This window comes from Ostrinia nubilalis, chromosome 15 (genome assembly GCF_963855985.1).
Source record: "Ostrinia nubilalis chromosome 15, ilOstNubi1.1, whole genome shotgun sequence".
NCBI lineage: Eukaryota > Metazoa > Arthropoda > Insecta > Lepidoptera > Crambidae > Ostrinia > Ostrinia nubilalis.
The window spans coordinates 3,487,165-3,506,155 of NC_087102.1; the positions used below are offsets into that span (position 1 = coordinate 3,487,165).

Here is an 18,991-nt window from a genome sequence, read left to right on the forward strand (position 1 = left end):
AACAAATCGGTAAAATATGCTCAGTGTTTTCTTACGTCAAAAAAACGAGTTACGAACGAAACGTAAAACTTCAAAAAATTTATAAATTGTGCCGAAATTTTTAACCGTGACAGTAGTCTGGGATTTAAATTTTATTGCGACTGCATGTATGTATGGATATTGTTGAAAAATCCTGAAACGACCTCTGAGCGTTGCAGTAAATTTGAGCATTGGTCACCTTGGTGCATGTAACAGGTATCATATTACTTTGCTGTACAATTTTTGTGCTTGTTATTATGTCATAGCTGCTAATAGATCAGCAAAAGATAAATAAAGGCATGGTCTACCATAAGTAGACCACATCTCTTGTAATAATTTTGTTGATACATGAAAGAGCAAAGTGCACTGTCTTTGTCAAATTTTCTAATTCATTAAAGGAATATAACCTGGTTAGTTTTGATAACTACTTTATTGGCTTTATATTCTCTGATAATAGTGTAAAACTGACCACAAATGTTACTTAACATATTTTTTGAAAATTTGTTTTAACCCTCATACAATAATATTTGTATTTTTTCAGATAAAATGTCTTTTAATTCAAGAATATTGCTTCCTGTTGCTCTGGGCATGTCCCTGGTCTCTGTGACTGCCTTCGTCGTATATTATGTGTTTAAAAAAGATGAAGAGGATAAGAATGAAAATCTGGTCAAGACTTCACGGATCAATGTCATAGAAATAAATATTCCTAAGAGCATTGTTCCAGCTTTGATTGGTGAGAATTGTTTTGTTCTATTATTTTAATGAAACAGTATAAAATGTTGTATTTTTAAAACAATATTTTCTGCAACGGACATGATATATTGGCATAAACAATGCTAGGTGCTTTTGTTTGTTTAATTAAATTAGTAGAATTTGAATATTAGCTAACAATGCTATAATAAATGCACTGAAGATGGCAATTTATGACATAATTAACTATTACTATTAAAAATTTTAAAGTTCAAAATCATAAGCACAACAAGTATAATTTTTTATTGGTCTCAAGTATTTAGGTATTAATATATTTATCATACATTAATTTGTAAGTTTGTCCTTTTCACAAGTGATTACATTAGATATAGAAGGTACTTTTCCACATTTTGTCACTAATGTATTTTTGGCAGTCCTTAAAGCCATATTTTGTTGCATAATCAATGAGCCACTATATCTTTTAAGATGTTATTAGAATAAATTCATGATGTCATGTGTCTGACTCATTTCTGTAATGATGTTGTATGTAATTTAGTTGAAGATTATGTTGCATTATGTTTTTCTTCATGTCAGTCATTGATAAATTGAATGGCTTCTTTTTTGTAGGATTTGAGTCTAAAAGACATACAAAATTTGGGTTATGTTATCTCTTGCAGTGTTTGTTTGGTTTCTTATTCTACCTGTTATTCTGAAATATAATATATTTTTATAAGCATCAAGTAAAAAACCTTTTTTCTTTTAAGATTTACAAGTATAAATGTACAACAAAAGACCTTGAATCTGATATTTCATGTGTAATAGATATTTTTGTTTGTGTCTTCAATGAACCATCTCTCTCTCGAGCAGAACATGATTATGTTTCAAAATTCAAAGAGTATGTACAAAAAATTATTTCCTTAATCTTAATTGTCTAAAGGCCATAGTACCTTTAACTATTCTTTAGCATTTGACATGAGTGACGAGTGAGTAGCATTTGATGGCACAGCATTTTTCATGTATATTGACCGCTGTGACTGTACCCAGAGGCCTAGGGAGCTATGCGAAGAATACATAGTTTTTCAGGTTTTATATGTGTGGTTTGATTGATGCATCTAGCTATCGAATAGAAACTAAATCAATGTTCATAGATGTTAAAAGAAGTACATTTAATTTTGTAAACCTTCGGAATGTTTTTAAGTTCGTTGATAACAACAAAACTTATTACAGGGCGCAGCGGTTCGAATATAAAAGAAATAGAGCGCAAGTCTGGAGCGCTCATCCACTTCAAGAAGTTCAGCGACAAAGATTATGACGTGTGCATCGTTCGGGGCCGAAGCGAGGCTAGTCAGCTGGCCGAGACGCTGATACACGACTTTATAAAGGAGCAGCCGTTGATCGTTGACGATAAAATTGAAGTGCCTGGATGGGCTTGTGGCAGGATTATTGGTAAGCAAGCAAATACTGAAATTGTAACTAAGATGTGACAGTAAAAACTGTTGCTGGTTTTTTGCAATGCATAAATGCAATGCGACGAGACGCGAGCCGGGCTAGGATGTGCACCGTGATAAAATCTTATCGAAGATTTTAGACGTCAAAATGTATGGGCTAATCGCGTAAAATTGATAAAGTGGCGCGTTAAACGCTTATCCTGCGCTCATCCTAGGCCTACAGGGAAAAAGAAGAGAAAAAAATAGCTTCTGAACATACTGTAGCTTAGTGGTAATGCGTAGCGTGGAGTCGCGTCGTGTAGCGTGACGTCGCGTCGTGTAGCGTGACGTCGCGTCGTGTAGCGTGACGTCGCGTCCTGTAGCGTGGTGTCGCGTAATCGGTTTAAATATCGGGCAGTGTATTCAAGTACAAATGTTCATTACAGGTGTGGGTGGTGAGAACATAAATGACATTAGCCACCGCAGCGGCGCGCGTGTTAAGATCGACGGACCGAACTTGGGCGACCGCGCCACGCAGCGGCAAGTGTCTATTAAAGGCACCAAGGAACAGATCGAAGTCGCCAAAGGACTCATCGAGAAATGCGTGAGTGTTTTATTTTTGTTTTCTTTTCCTTATGGCTTCGTGCGATTTGCACATTTAGCCAATGGCGAGGAAAATATATTCAAGTAGGTAATCACACGGAACACGGAAGTGCACGAGTACCAATATACAGGATGTTAGGTAAATGGGTATATGAGCCGACACTAGCCCATGTTAACATGGGCATATAAATGGTATGGTGAAGTCAGAAATTTGATATCATCATTTTTTTTGATTTTTTTTTCATACAAAATATTTTTTATAAAATCCGATTTGTATGAAAATTAAAATAATTAAAATGAATATATCAATTTTCTGACTTCACCATACCATTTATATGACTATGTTAACATGGGCTAGTGTCGGCTCAATATACCCATTTACCTAACACCCTGTATAGTTTGCCAAATTTACAACATCGACCCATTCAATTTCCAACAAATTATAACCAAGCAAGATTCCATAACAACATTTACCACCCACATTGAAAACATAGTTAGCAACCTAAAATCTTTCAACAATTAAAATTCTAAATCACGTAGGAGAGAGCAACGCGTAAAAAAAAAAAAAAAAAAAAGAGTACCTAGAAATCCCAACAGTCAAGAGGGAAATAGAAAGTTCCTCTGTCTCCTACAAGCAACGCCTTGAGCGACATAGCAACCATCTGGTTCATGATTGCAGATGTATAAAAAAACCGGCCAAGTGCGAGTCGGGCTCGCACACCGAGGGTTCCGCCGTACAAACGTAGCGGTTTACAATTTATGACGTATTAAATCAAATTACTTACTTGATTCCGTTGCGAGTTTTTTTTTTTTTATTAGGTCTGCAAAACTGGTTTTACAAAGTTACATACATAAAATAAACTTAACTTAGTTGGCATTAATAATGTAAAACCTCCTAGATGCAAACACCGCATGCATACAATAATATTGTGTAAACAGAAAATGTTAAAGTTATTAGCCTATGTACTTAAAGTTTCATTTAACATTAGAGCAGCAATAAAATTTACTTAGGTTGTTTTTGATAGAGGCGATAGAACCGTGAAAAATATCAACTTCGGTGCGAACAGAATTACAGCCCGACGCAATGCGATAGAGTGGTGAATGCTGACCGAGATTGGTTTTGCATAGAGGATTTTCGAAAGTTTTCCGATTCAGTAGGCGGCTGCTTGGGCGTGGGACGGAGAGTGACAGTCGCTCGAGGGTGCAAGAAGACTCCAAAGATCCACGAAGCAACTTGCAGGCAAAAACTACGTCAGACTTCTTACGTCGAATGTACAGTGGCTCCAATTTATAGTGCGAAAGGCGTTGAGTGTAGGACGTTAAATTACGGCATTTGTTGTCAGAATACGCAAGGTGGTATAGAAAACGTCTTTGAACTCTTTCCAATCGATCAATATGGACTTGATAACAGGGGCTCCAGACAACACTGCAATATTCAAGAATACCTCGTATCAGGGCGACGAATATCTTAATCGTCAGAGAAGGCTGGTTGAACAACTTCATCTGACGATTGACAAATCCAGAGAGTCGAGACGATTTGGCGATTATATGATCTAAATGATTTCGAAAACTAAGCGAGCTATCAACCATAACACCTAAATCTCGAATAACCGAAACCTCTTCTAGTTGAACACTTCCAATTGTGTATGACGCGATTTTCGGTATTTTTCTTCTAGTAAGTCTTAAAAAGAAACATTTGGTAGGGTTAAGACGCATGTCGTTAGCTTCGCACCAATCCATTATGACATTTATATCGTTTTGCAATATAGTAACGTCATGTTGATCCGAGATTATTCGGTACAGTTTAAGATCGTCTGCAAACATTTTAAAATTGCTCTGTATTCGAGTACAGAGGTCGTTGATGAAAATTAAGAAGAAAAGTGGCCCCAAGTGAGAACCCTGGGGCACCCCCGACGGTACAGGTGAAGCCTTCGACGAAAAACCAAGAAAAGCCACCAGCTGTGATCGATTTAATAAGTACGACTCACACCAACGCAACAAGGAGCCATGTATACCCATATTGGCGAGTTTCGTAAGTAATAGATCGTGGTTAACTAGATCAAACGCCTTCTGAAAGTCTGTGTATATCGCATGCACTTCCTCCTGATTGTCAAGAGCCTGCGAAACATCGGTAATATATTCGACCAAGTTGGTGGAAGTTGATTTACGTGGGAGAAATCCATGTTGATTGGGATTTATCTGTCTCTGGACGTGAGGCAATATCTGTTTGTACACTATTGATTCCAAAATTTTACCGCTTATGGAGAGTATAGAAATGGGACGGTAATTTCTGACACTATTCTGGTCTCCAGACTTGTGAATGGGAGTAAGGTGGGCTAGCTTCCATTTACTTGGAAAAACCCCAGTCTCTAAGGACTGTTGAAAGAGTCTTGTTAGAGGCTTGCATAGGTTGTCTGCACAATTTTTGAGGAAAATTGGAGGTAGAAGATCTGGCCCAGGGCCCTTATTGCAGTCTAAATTCTGCAGAGACTTCAGAACCTCGTCCTCAGTTATGATGCATTTACTAAGAAGGAGAGGGCAATTATTCTTCAGCTCTTGATCAGCAATGATGGGATGAGTGGGTAAATTGTTGTGTTTTGTTATGGTTCCATACACAGATTGAAAGTAGTGAGAGAAAAGATCTGCCACTCCTTGTCCACCTTTTGCCACAACTTCATCGAGGCGCATCTCATTTGGAATGGAAGTGTGCAATTAGATTTCCTCTCCTTCACATATCTCCAAAAGTATTTAGGACAAGATCTCATATGTTCGTCGGCCCGTTTTTTAAAAGTATTGTAACAATACTTTATCATTGCGTCGCAGCGTTTACGTAGGAGTGAGAATGTCAGTTTGTCCAAGGGGTTGCCATATTTCTTGAATCTCTTATGGTACTTCTTCTTTTCCTTGAGTGCTTTTATTAGCGGAACACTGAACCATACTGGGTATTTCGTGTTACTTTTTGCACGCAAAGGTGTGTGTTTTTCTATAATGGGCATTGTTAAGCCATAGAATAGATCTACGGCAGTTTCAATGTTTTCAGCGAACAAAACGGGACTCCAATCAACCCTACATAGATCTTTGTTTATTTCATCGTAATTGGACATGTGGAAGTTGAGACTTTTAACCATTTTGGGCCTAACAAAAGCCCTGGTGGGCCTTCCCAACCGAATAATGATACCGGGATGGTGGGGATCTATTGGAACTATAGCAGGTTCAGCCCTGCACACGGATATTAATGCGGGATTATTGAAGAGTACCAGATCTAGAATTTTTCCATTTTCGTTTTGGATGTAATTACACTGACGTAAGTCGTTAAAAGATAGCGCGTCCACAAAATTTCCTTCTGTAGTGCTAAGTGACGACCCAGCCGAAGAGTAGCCTGGTTCGGAATCGTGGAGCCAATTAATATTAGGAAGATTGAAGTCCCCTATTATTATGACATTCGAAGAGGCATTTATTTTATTTTGAATTATATCAGTAGTGTTTGTAAGAAATACATCAATTTCATCAAGTCTTACTGGAGGGGGGATGTACACACCGCAGACGTGAACCTTAAAGTTTCCATCAACCCTCAACGACAACCACAAGTCCTCACATTCAGTCTCCCATATTAAGTTACGGATTACCTCATGCTCCCTCAGGACAGCAATCATCACGCCGCCACCCTCTCGTTTTTTAGAAGCAGTTGTAGATCTGTCACGTCTAAATACGTTGTATCGCTGATCCAACAATTCATAATCAAAGACAGTACAATTCAACCAAGTTTCAGATAAAACAATAACATCGTAATTACAGTGCAGCACAGCGGCATACAACTCCTCAACTTTGGTTCTAAGGCCTCTTACATTTTGATAGTAGATCTTAATATTGAATATTACAATTAAAGCTTCAGCCTAAATTAACAAAAACAAAGAAAGAAGTATCTAAAATGAACTTATAAAAGAGAGTTCAACACAACGTCACTCGTTATACGGTGGATTTTTGATATAGAGTCTTTACGCATAAATATGCGTCCGCTGCGAACCCACACAAATTCGTACTTATTTTCCTTGGCAAACTTCCTGGTTGCCGCGTGCAGTTTCTTATTTTCAGGCGAAAGATGCTCTGTTACATAGAATGGTTGCTTTTTTCCAGGTATTCCGATATGCGCAGTATTCAGTCTATCTGTCCCACGAGACTTGTTGAACTTTTTGACCGCTGCTAATATTCCGTCTTTTATCCTGGGATTTGCGAACTTAACCAAAATGCTGCGGGGGCGAGTCGATTCCTGGTTCAGTTTAGGTATTCTGTAGTAGTTAATTATATCGGATTCAGCCAGTGGGAATGAAACAACTTTGGAGAGTTGTTTTGTAAAAGTCAATATGTCCTCGTTCTTGTTTTCAGGAATACACTGAATCTCTACATTACATGCTCTTGATTGTAGGTCTATGGTAGCTAATTTATTTTTAATGTCATTAATTTCCACAGTTAGTTTGCAGTTTTCGTTTTGTAGATTATCGATGATTTTAGATTTATCGGACACCAACTTGTTGAGGTCTTCGTACTGAGCGCTTAAGAAAGACACGCTTGTCTTTAGCTCTTCGATTTTCCCGTTCACAGTCTTTATCTCAGATGACAATGCGGCCCTCACGTCAGATAGGATTTTAGTAGTTGCTTCCTTCAATTTCTCGTCGATGTACGATTTAAGCTCTTCAATCAGCGTGTTACCAGTCAACAACTGGCAACTATTACCGGAGGATGCCGATTTGGGGGATTCCGCTTGTTGTGCTCTTATCGGAGTGTGAGTGTTGTCACCCCGTTTTTCTGATGCTTTGCAATCCGGACATTTCCATACAACCTTTGTTGACTGTTTTAATTCCTTTGCATAAGCGGCGGCCGTAATACCCAAGCACAAATAATGGTAAGTGCCCTCGCAATGTGAACAAGATTTCAAGTCGGTATTTTTTAATATCTTCTGACGCGCTTTGCATCGCATATTTATTTATTTTATTAAATCGAAGAAACAAATTCACAGAAAAATATCAACCCAAAAAGTCATCGGGTATCGGGTTTTGAACTCGGGTCACAGCGGATACGCACCGCGCTCACAGCCACAAGACCAGTATGCTCATTACGTCATTGAGTGAATAACTGACACTGTTTGGGACGGTTGTATGAGTAGTAAGATGATTGTTTGTAATAGTTTTGAGACTGACCACCAATCGGTTAATAATATTTTTGCACTCAAACGAACTACCGCACTGACACTGGGTTTTAGGAGTTATTCTTCAGTAACACTTTATAGTTTATAGTTGATTTTTGCACACGCGCATCACAAAAAGTCTTTCGAACAATTACTGCACACTTATGTTTTGAATTTGACGTTATTGATTGCGTTATGAATTTATTTATGCGGAGCTGATTCAAAAGCGTCCGACCGTCACGCCATCTTATGCCCGTATAGTGGCGAATTTCAAAATATGCGGTATGATTATTCTTTATTTATTTATTTTTCCTATATTTGCATTATAGGTAGGTACCTACCTCAGCGTTTTGAATTTTTGCGTTGATTTAGAATTTCTCACAGTTTAGAGGCAATTAGATTTAAGAAGTGTTTGATATGAATTTCAACTTTAATATCTCTACGCGTTCATGTGAAAAAGGGTAGGTAGTAAGTTTATAATTATTAAAAAAATATTTTATGTCATGTAAGCAAAAATAATATTTTAAATTTTATATAACTTCAAATTTAACATTTTCGCAATTTTTCCTTTATCTGTACTATACAGGGTGTTAGGTAAATGGGTATATGAGCCGACACTAGCCCATGTTAACATGGGCATATAAATGGTATAGTGAAGTCAGAAATTTGATATCATCATTTTAATTTTTTTAATTTTCATACAAAATATTTTTTTTAAAAACAGATTTGTATGAAAATTAAAATAATTAAAATGAAGATATCAATTTTCTGACTTCACCATACCATTTATATGCCCATGTTAACATGGGCTAGTGTCGGCTCATATACCCATTTACCTAACACCCTGTATAACGTTGCTTCGTGCCGAATTTCAAGATTCTGAGTTCACAGGAAGTACCTTGTAGGTTTTGATTCCCTAGCGTGTGACGGAAATTCGTCTAAGGTGTCGGTATAAACTGCTGTATCTTTTGATCGCGTTAACTTAGAAGTTTGATTTTTTTACTTCTTAAAGGGACAATAGATCTAGGTATTTGGTATAAATTTCAATTTGATACCTTTATTCGTTCGTGAGAAATAAGGTAGTAAGTTTCATTTTATTAAAATATTTTTATTATATTATATAACTAAAAAAATGTAATTTTCGCAATTTTTCCTATATTTGCATTATATGACAATGCTTTATGCCAAATTTCAAGATTCTGAGTTTACGGGAAGTATCCTGTAGGTTTTGATTCCTTTGCGAGTGTCGAAAATTTGTTGAAAATATCGACATAATCGGCTGTATCTTTTGATTGGCTTGGCTTAGAAGTTTGATATTTTCACAGCTTAAAGGGACAATAGACCTGAGTATTTCATGTGAATTTCAGCTTGATACGTTCACGCGTTCTTGAGATAAAGGGTCTTGACAGACGGACGGACGGACAACAAAGTGATCCTATAAGGGTTCCGTTTTTTCCTTATGAGGTACGGAACCCTAAAAAGTAGGTAATCATCATCATCATTATCAGTTCGTTTAGTCGAACACAACCCTCTCCAATTATTTACTGTTTGTCAAAATATTTTTGCTGTGGATTATGGTATTCATAACTCATCATATACATACATCATAATATTTTCGAGTTATTTGGAGACTGTTATCTTTCTTAAAGTAAACATATCAAATTCTGAATCAATGCCAATTTTCACTCAATTAATTTATCCTGGACTAGGTGGAGCAGATTTTATTTGATTAGAATTCATTTGACTGGCTGGAGTCTGAATCTATTTTGAAATCAACATCTGCCAGCAAATTTGAATACGATTTTGTACCGAAGTCTCCCTTATTACAACTGCATAAGGTTCTAATTGATTCTACTCTTACATTATTTACCTTCATGTGACGTCCAAACTAATTAGAATTTAATGAAGCATAGAAGCATAGTCTCTATACCCTTTTTATATCTGTGGTACCAAACGAACATGAATGGTACATCAAGCTATACCATTTGGTATCGTGCTATTTGCATATAAAACCATATGTCTGATGTATTGGTATTGGTTGTTTTATCAATTTGTGGTTCCTTCCTCTCTAGCTATGGATCGAAACGAAGACTTCCGAAATTCCGAATTGAGGGAGTCGTAACTCCCAACTTACTACGTCTCGTACAATAACGTCTAATAATCTTATCCAACCACATATTTTTTAACTAAAATAGAAAGACACGGGTCTTATAGCGACATTTATGCTTTCGACTGCTATGCTGCAGGTGGTCACAAGCAGACTGAAACGTCAAGCCGTGAGTACATTAATGTAACTCATTCATAAATGTCGCGTTAAAGTGTCTTTCTATATTAGTTGAAATAGAACACGAAAGTGTCGTAAATCCTTACCGATTTCCCGCCTTTTGTATTTATCTGTGCACTAATATTACTATTTATGTATGTTTGTCTAGACAATATTATGCAGCTTACTATTTTATTTATTATATCAATGGCCCGTGACCCTCACTCGGCATGGGGCACACTGAAAACCAGCGCCGTGGCCTTCGTCACCGTGGGCCACGGCATATGCTGAGTGGGGTCCCGTTGCAGTGGGCATCTTGTTGGTGAATGGGTGGCACTGCTCAGTTTACTCTTGTTTTTATTTTTTCTTCTTCCATTATTATGTGCCACTGTCATGTCTATGTAATTGCCTGTATTTGTGTGATGTCCATTGTAATAAATGTATCTTTCTTTCTTAAAATATTAGATCAACCACATTTGTTTCTTCTAACACGTGAAATCGTCCGTCCATCAGGTAGCCCAAGAGAAGTGCCGCCGCGAGATCGAGCAGTCGAAGCGAAGCCCGCGGCACGGTACTCCCGCGCCCGATACGTCCGATGACGCGCCAGGTGACACCAAGCATGCCAAGTATAAGCGGCCTGGTAAGACTTGCTAACCGCATGCTGTGCTGTGTCTTATGCCCACACACTACGGCTTAATGATAAGGCTATAATGTTTATATTTTTAAAATAACTTGAAAAATCGAACTGCCTAAGGTGGGAATCAAACCACTAGTCAAATGACATACTTTTTAAGGGCTAGCAAAAAAATACTGACCCTTGGATTTTGTATTGCAAAGACAAGCTATAACGTTTATGTTGAAGAATTTTACAGCAAATTGATAAGTAAGTTAAGACTAGAATAAAGTGTTTAGCTTTAAAATGACTATTTTTAAACTGTCAACTACTTAAATGTAAAGTCTTCTTTATTTTCTCGTCAAATAGAAATAAAATCTGGGAAAGTATAGTAGTCACGACCAGCAAATAATAAGCCATAGTGTGTCGGCACCATTATAAATATAGGGTTGTCCAATTCAAAAATCTGTAAATATACGACTTTTTCAATTTACATCATAACGTAATATTCGTTATTTATATTTCGTATGAGTAATATTGTTTTGGTTAATTTTAGGTTTTTATGTTGTTTGTTATTGAATCAGACAACCCTATAAATGTTATGCTGTCATATAAAGCTACAAAAAAGCATATTTGTCATGAAGCCACTATACAAATATCACCAAACCTATACAAGTATGTTCTTGACCTACAGCCACATTATGTTAATGTGTTCAACAAACGTTTCTTCAGATCATAGCGTGCGCCGCTTCAAGGTAAATGCGAAGTAAATACCAACCAAACATGCTCTGAATTTACACGCTTTATTATGTAAAAGTAGGTTTTAAAAGTGTTGTTTTATCCCACCCACCCACACATAGAGTTGCTATACGCACCATGAAGCTTTAATGCTTGGGTATTATTTTGATATACATTATTTTTCACATGATTTGTCGTCTTGATTGAAAATCCGTCTTTTAAAAATATTTTTGAGTTGAAAAATATCCCTATTTGAATGCCTAAAGTATTTGTTTACTTTTAAAAACTACATATTATAGTTCTGAAAGCTGGTTTATGAATGTTTATAAAATAAATTGCAACTAAATAAGATGCCACAGTGTTCGGCTAGATGTGCCATTGTCTACTTTTGTATGAATTCACAGACGACAGCACGTCAACCTATATCACTGAGGCGTCTTACTACACTTGTAATAAAAGCGATTTCAGAGATAACATTCGAAAAACTAAGGCTTTCAAATATATCCCTCTACCATCTATGTTGATTTTTGTCATTTAATATTTGTTGTTTTGAGTGCTGTCCTCCCCCACTGAGTATATTATATTTATTGTTTTATTTTTACACTTAAGTATATGTAAAAATATTTTGATGGATGTTGCATCGTCGGTTATATGGAAAAATGTGTGTTTGTGAGAGGTGAAGGGTGTTTCGTGTTTTTGGTGTGCATATTGGTAGAAGTTGTTTGTTATGTCGGGGATTTGGTTATGGAAAGAGTTTTAGAATGTTAGAAATGGTTATTTCCTTAAAGAACTATTTACCCAAGAATTTAGCCTTACATAAATATTATTATCAAAATACTTATTTTGTCACATTACAATCCCAGAGTGAGGCACAATCAGGAATAAGTTTCATCCCTTTTGAACTGAGTTAAGATTGTCCCTATTGAACCGGGTTTACACAAAGTACCGAACTCTCTCTTTTCTCTCTCTAATAGTCTACCCACAGTTTTTGAAATAGTCCACTAAGTTTTGCAGTATAGCTCTTGGTCTTTGTCTTTTTTTAAACTGGAGAAGTCTCTATCTTAAAACCGTTTTAAAACATGGATTGCGACATGAAATCGATTTTTGCAATTTACTCATTGCTTAGATCAGTTGCCAAAATCTCTGTGTAAAATCAAAGACGCGAAAGTCACCTTATCTGAGCCAGTCCATATTCCAAACACAATAAACCAGAATTCCAAATGCGAAAATCCTAACTTAAACTTCAATCCCTCAGCGGAAGCAAGCGGCGCGTCCATCGAGGTATACGTCTCGGCCGTGTCGTCACCGTCGCGCTTCTGGGTGCAGTTCGTGGGCGCACAAGTGTCGCAGCTCGACGAGCTCGTGGCGCACATGACTGACTACTACGGCAGCCGCGAGAACCGCCAGGCGCATGAGGTTGGGATTGTTTTAACGCGGTCATCTAACGGGGAGGAAAGCGGGATTTGAATAAGTTGTGCAAAACGCAAATTCAAAGGTGACACCTGTCTGGCCTAGTGGTTTGCGTACCAGACTCCTATGTTAGGGGTCGCAGATTCAATCCCCGTACAATGCTAATATTTTATGGATGAATATTCGCTGTATCTTGGTATGACTTCTTCTGTGACCGTATTTCCTGCTCAAGTAAAACGCAAGTTGTTCTGTTTATTTTAACATTCGTTGTAGAGATAAATACTGTAACGTTAAGATCATTGTAATATAATTAATTCAGTGTCTCATTTGTTCTTTTAGGCTAAGTTGCATCATCTTACTTTGACTTTAACAAACGTCAAAAATCTGACAAACTCCATACAAAAAGCTGTTAAAGTTACGGTGAAAGTAAGTTGGTGCAACTTAGCCTTAGAAATGTTCCTTAGGCCCAGAACAGACGGTGAAACGCAACTGCAACGAAACTGCAACTTTGTGATGATTCTGATGAATGAAACTGAAACTGAAAGTTTCAAACTGGTCGCGTCATGTGTGGTCTCTCAACGGACGCTATGGCAGAAACTTAGATGCAGCTCAAAAGTAACTAGCAGTTGCAGTTTCGTTGTAGTTGCGTTTCACCGTCTGTTCTGGGCCTAAGCCTAACTTCGCAAAGATGTTGACAAGGATGTTCATTGACTTAGTTCTGTGTTGCCAGCTATCTCAAGTGAGCGTGGGGCAGGTGGTGGCGGCGGTGTTCCGCCACGACGGGCGCTGGTACCGCGCGCGCGTGCACGCCATCCTGCCCAACGAGTTCGACGCCACCAAGCAGGTCGGTGCAACCTTATGGCTTTGAGTTACGGTCCAAAATAGTATAGCTCCCACAGACCAAACGCGGGGCAGTAGCAGCGCAGTTTGAATGCGGGCCCGCGCAAGTTGTAATACAAGAAACTCTTTGAAGTGTGTCACACCAAATTTGAACGCGGGCCCGCGCTCCAACCGCGCCGCACTGCAACTGCCGAAATACAAACGAGGCGACGCGGGTGCGGGACAGAAGCGGCGCGAACGCGGTGTTGTATTACTATGGCGGCCATATTAGCATGACACACCGGACGCAGGGCGATAGCAGCGCGTTGAAAGCGGTTTTCGAATATTTAAATTTTTGACAACCGCCCGCGTTGCAACTGCTTTGAAACTGCGCTGCTTTCAGTGTGCCTTAGTCGCGCTGCAACTGACGCGCACTGCTTCTGACCCGCGTTTGGTCTATGGGAGCCTTAACATATGCCCAACGAGTTCGACGCCACCAAGCAGGTCGGTGCAACCTTGCTGCTTTGAGTTAGGGTTCAAAATAGTAATAAATCATACCCTGGTGGTGGTGGCGGTGTTCCGGCACGACGGGCGCTGGTACCGCGCGCGCGTGCACGCCATCCTGCCCAACGAGTTCGACGCCACCAAGCAGGTCAGCTCACTTACTTACTATTACTATTATGTTGCTGAATAAATTTGAACTTTATGGCTTAGTGTTAAAGTCTAAAATAATAATAAAATATAGCTTAAACTACAAAGAAAGAAAGAAAGAAAGAAAGATACATTTATTACACATACAAGTACCTATTATGTTGTTGACGCATTTTGTTATATTGTTACTTGAATCAAAATTATAACGAGTCTGATGCCACTAAGCAGATCAGCCTCCACGTAGGATTGTTAAAGAATTTTGATCCTTATGGCTTTGGATAAGGTCCAAAATAATAAAAACGTTGCTCGAGCAAGAAGAAAAAACTTGAGTTCGGGAGGCGGCGATCACCGCCCACATTATACCGAAGCTGAAAAATAATTTGGATTATAATATAACTTTCTTTTGAACTACACATCATTGGTATACAGCTCAAAATCCCATGTTAGCCCATGAACTATGATAGTGCAACGGGTGTGGTCCTGTTATCCCCCCTAACTATGAGAGACAACAGGACTTCGAAATCTATTGTCCCTCCCAGGGAGACCATCCAGGAGGGACAATAAAATGGGCATAAGTGCCGAATAAAATCTTTTGACTTATGTTATTTGCCCGTAGGTGGCGGACGTGTTCTTCGTAGACTACGGAGACAGCGAGTATGTGGCCGTGAATGAACTCTGCGAGCTACGCGCCGATCTACTGCGGCTAAGGTTCCAGGTAAAACTTATTACTTATTATAAATATTTGTTTAATAATGTAATGACTATTATTTCAGTCCGGTAGCTCAGCGCAAGACCGTACAAGTCTTTGAGAAAGGCCTTCGATAGCATTTGAAACCATTTTTTTGTTTCATACAGACTGTATGTTGAAACTTTCTAAACTCCCAGACTGCCAGAAGCCTCCTTGTCCAATAGCTGGGTACGCCCATGTATACTATAACATTGACTATAGTCTCTTTAACATATTCGCAGGCGATGGAGTGCTTCCTAGCGGGTGTGAAACCAGCAGGCAAGGAGGCTGATGTGGTGGGCGTGACTGCCGCCGGCGCCACCTGGGACAAGTGGCACCCGCAGGCCATCGAGCGCTTCGAGGAGCTCACGCAGGTACTGGCGACTAGTGGCACTAGTCACGGCACTAGTCGCACTACAGTCTAGCGGGCAAGGAGGCGACGTGTGGGCGTGACCGCCGCTGGCGCCACCTGGGACAAGTGGCACCCGCAGGCCATCGAGCGCTTCGAGGAGCTCACGCAGGTACTGGCGACTAGTGGCACTAGTCGCGGCACTAGTCGCACTACAGTCTAGCGGGCAAGGAGGCGACGTGTGGGCGTGACCGCCGCCGGCGCCACCTGGGACAAGTGGCACCCGCAGGCCATCGAGCGCTTCGAGGAGCTCACGCAGGTACTGGCGACTAGTGGCACTAGTCACGGCACTAGTCGCACTACAGTCTAGCGGGCAAGGAGGCGACGTGTGGGCGTGACCGCCGCTGGCGCCACCTGGGACAAGTGGCACCCGCAGGCCATCGAGCGCTTCGAGGAGCTCACGCAGGTACTGGCGACTAGTGGCACTAGTCGCGGCACTAGTCGCACTACAGTCTAGCGGGCAAGGAGGCGACGTGTGGGCGTGACCGCCGCCGGCGCCACCTGGGACAAGTGGCACCCGCAGGCCATCGAGCGCTTCGAGGAGCTCACGCAGGTACTGGCGACTAGTGGCACTAGTCACGGCACTAGTCGCACTACAGTCGGCAAGGAAGCGACGTGTGGGCGGGACCGCCGCCGGCGCCACCTGGGACAAGTGGCACCCGCAGGCCATCGAGCGCTTCGAGGAGCTCACGCAGGTACTGGCGACTAGTGGCACTAGTCACGGCACTAGTCGCACTACAGTCTAGCGGGCAAGGAGCCGACGTGTGGGCGTGACCGCCGCCGGCGCCACCTGGGACAAGTGGCACCCGCAGGCCATCGAGCGCTTCGAGGAGCTCACGCAGGTACTGGCGACTAGTGGCACTAGTCGCGGCACTAGTCGCACTACAGTCTAGCGGGCAAGGAGGCGACGTGTGGGCGTGACCGCCGCCGGCGCCACCTGGGACAAGTGGCACCCGCAGGCCATCGAGCGCTTCGAGGAGCTCACGCAGGTACTGGCGACTAGTGGCACTAGTCACGGCACTAGTCGCACTACAGTCTAGCGGGCAAGGAGGCGACGTGTGGGCGTGACCGCCGCTGGCGCCACCTGGGACAAGTGGCACCCGCAGGCCATCGAGCGCTTCGAGGAGCTCACGCAGGTACTGGCGACTAGTGGCACTAGTCGCGGCACTAGTCGCACTACAGTCTAGCGGGCAAGGAGGCGACGTGTGGGCGTGACCGCCGCCGGCGCCACCTGGGACAAGTGGCACCCGCAGGCCATCGAGCGCTTCGAGGAGCTCACGCAGGTACTGGCGACTAGTGGCACTAGTCGCGGCACTAGTCGCACTACAGTCTAGCGGGCAAGGAGGCGACGTGTGGGCGTGACCGCCGCCGGCGCCACCTGGGACAAGTGGCACCCGCAGGCCATCGAGCGCTTCGAGGAGCTCACGCAGGTACTGGCGACTAGTGGCACTAGTCACGGCACTAGTCGCACTACAGTCGGCAAGGAAGCGACGTGTGGGCGGGACCGCCGCCGGCGCCACCTGGGACAAGTGGCACCCGCAGGCCATCGAGCGCTTCGAGGAGCTCACGCAGGTACTGGCGACTAGTGGCACTAGTCACGGCACTAGTCGCACTACAGTCTAGCGGGCAAGGAGCCGACGTGTGGGCGTGACCGCCGCCGGCGCCACCTGGGACAAGTGGCACCCGCAGGCCATCGAGCGCTTCGAGGAGCTCACGCAGGTACTGGCGACTAGTGGCACTAGTCACGGCACTAGTCGCACTACAGTCTAGCGGGCAAGGAGGCGACGTGTGGGCGTGACCGCCGCCGGCGCCACCTGGGACAAGTGGCACCCGCAGGCCATCGAGCGCTTCGAGGAGCTCACGCAGGTACTAGCGACTAGTGGCACTAGTCACGGCACTAGTCGCACTACAGTCTAGCGGGCAAGGAGCCGACGTGGTGCGAGAAGCTCGCGCAGGTACTGGCGACTAGTTGCACTAGTCACGGAACTATAGATCTAGCGCGCTCAACTCAGCCAGTGCCTGGGGTATGGGAGTGTACTAGAGATGGGTTATACTAGGTAAATTTGATACTAGGTGCACCTATTCCTAGTATTTATCAATACTCGATCCAAATACCTGTTCCACCTAGTACATAGTAATTTAGCATACTTGACGCGACTAGTGCGGACTAATCCACGTAATATGACTTTAAAATACAATTTTCTTTGAAAAGATACAACCGTAGTATGAATAATGCAATTTGAAATTGAATAATAATTCGCCCTTCATACTTCAACAGGCTTAGGACTGTCAACTTAAAAGTTGGCGTATTTAAAAGATATCAATTTTATAAAAATATTTACATATTTTTTCTTATTTACATGAATATGGTTTGACTACGTTAGTGTGCGTTTGCTACGTCGCGCTCAAATTTGTTTGGTCAGACAGAGACGGAGTGAATCTCTACGTTCGCACATAAGCTTAGCGAGAAATACTAGGTGCGCGTAATACACGACTACGGATTACGCAATAATAACCTCTATTACTTTGACAGTAGGGTCGGAAATCGTGTAATTTATAAAATACTAGGTGGATCAAGTATTTAAAAAATTGGAATAGGTGCCGCCTAGTACTCTAAAATACCTAGTGTGTGGATCTGTTCTAGTAAATACGTCTCATCTCTAGAGTGTACGCGCCACTATAGTCTGGTCTGCGAGCACGTAGAATTTTGTCCAATGACCCCAAGCTACCCATCCTTATCGCTCGCGCGTAAATATGTTGCTGTCGCGCTCGCACACTCTCTGCTCGAGCCCGTCGCACAGTCGCGACAGCAATATTTACGCGCGAGCGATAAGGATGGGTAGCTTGGGGTCATTGGACAAAATTCTACGTGCTCACAGACCAGATTATTCGCTGGGTGCGAAGTACTAGGTGGGGGTAACATAATCGATCGCAGCGCTCATGGTGGTCAAAAGTAGAAATAATGTAAGCTCTGTCATCAGATGTATCTGTCAATGGCAAAGCGATTCTACATAATACATTTTAATATCATTAATTAATCGCATGAATAGGGTCCTACTGGGAACTTAAATAAAAGAGTGGACTGTTTTTCGATAGGGCTGGTTTAATAGCCGTTTACAATTTGGAAATAACTAGACTATACAACGTGGTAGTACAAAAATGAGTCACAGTAGTTGTTGTGCACAGATGTTTGCCTTATGATGAGAGCGTGAATTATTGAACTCTGCCCTTGTTTTGTTCTTAATTCTTCTACATCTCGGACTTGTCCAGCCAATACCAACAACTTTCCTTTAAATACGGTTTGTGTTTGGAATTTGATATTGTAAAACTCACAAACCCGGTCTTCAAAACAACACTCATTTCGATCTGAAAACGATATTTAATTTATTACTAGTGATACAGGAACATTTAAATATATTTACTGTTATATAATGAAACAGT

At 41.5% G+C, this 18,991-nt stretch overlaps 1 protein-coding gene across 1 annotated transcript; it reads left to right on the plus strand.

The window, feature by feature from the left end:
• The first annotated feature begins 31 nt into the window (after positions 1–31).
• LOC135078605 (tudor and KH domain-containing protein homolog) lies at positions 32–15,579 on the plus strand. The gene is made up of 10 exons (XM_063973134.1): positions 32–234; positions 560–751; positions 1,936–2,154; positions 2,582–2,739; positions 10,697–10,823; positions 12,790–12,950; positions 13,675–13,788; positions 14,167–14,415; positions 15,031–15,129; positions 15,384–15,579. The coding sequence occupies exons 2-10, from the start codon at positions 565–567 to the stop codon at positions 15,564–15,566; spliced, it is 1,497 nt and encodes a 498-aa protein (XP_063829204.1). The 5' UTR covers positions 32–234; positions 560–564; the 3' UTR covers positions 15,567–15,579.
• Positions 15,580–18,991: the final 3,412 nt, after the last annotated feature.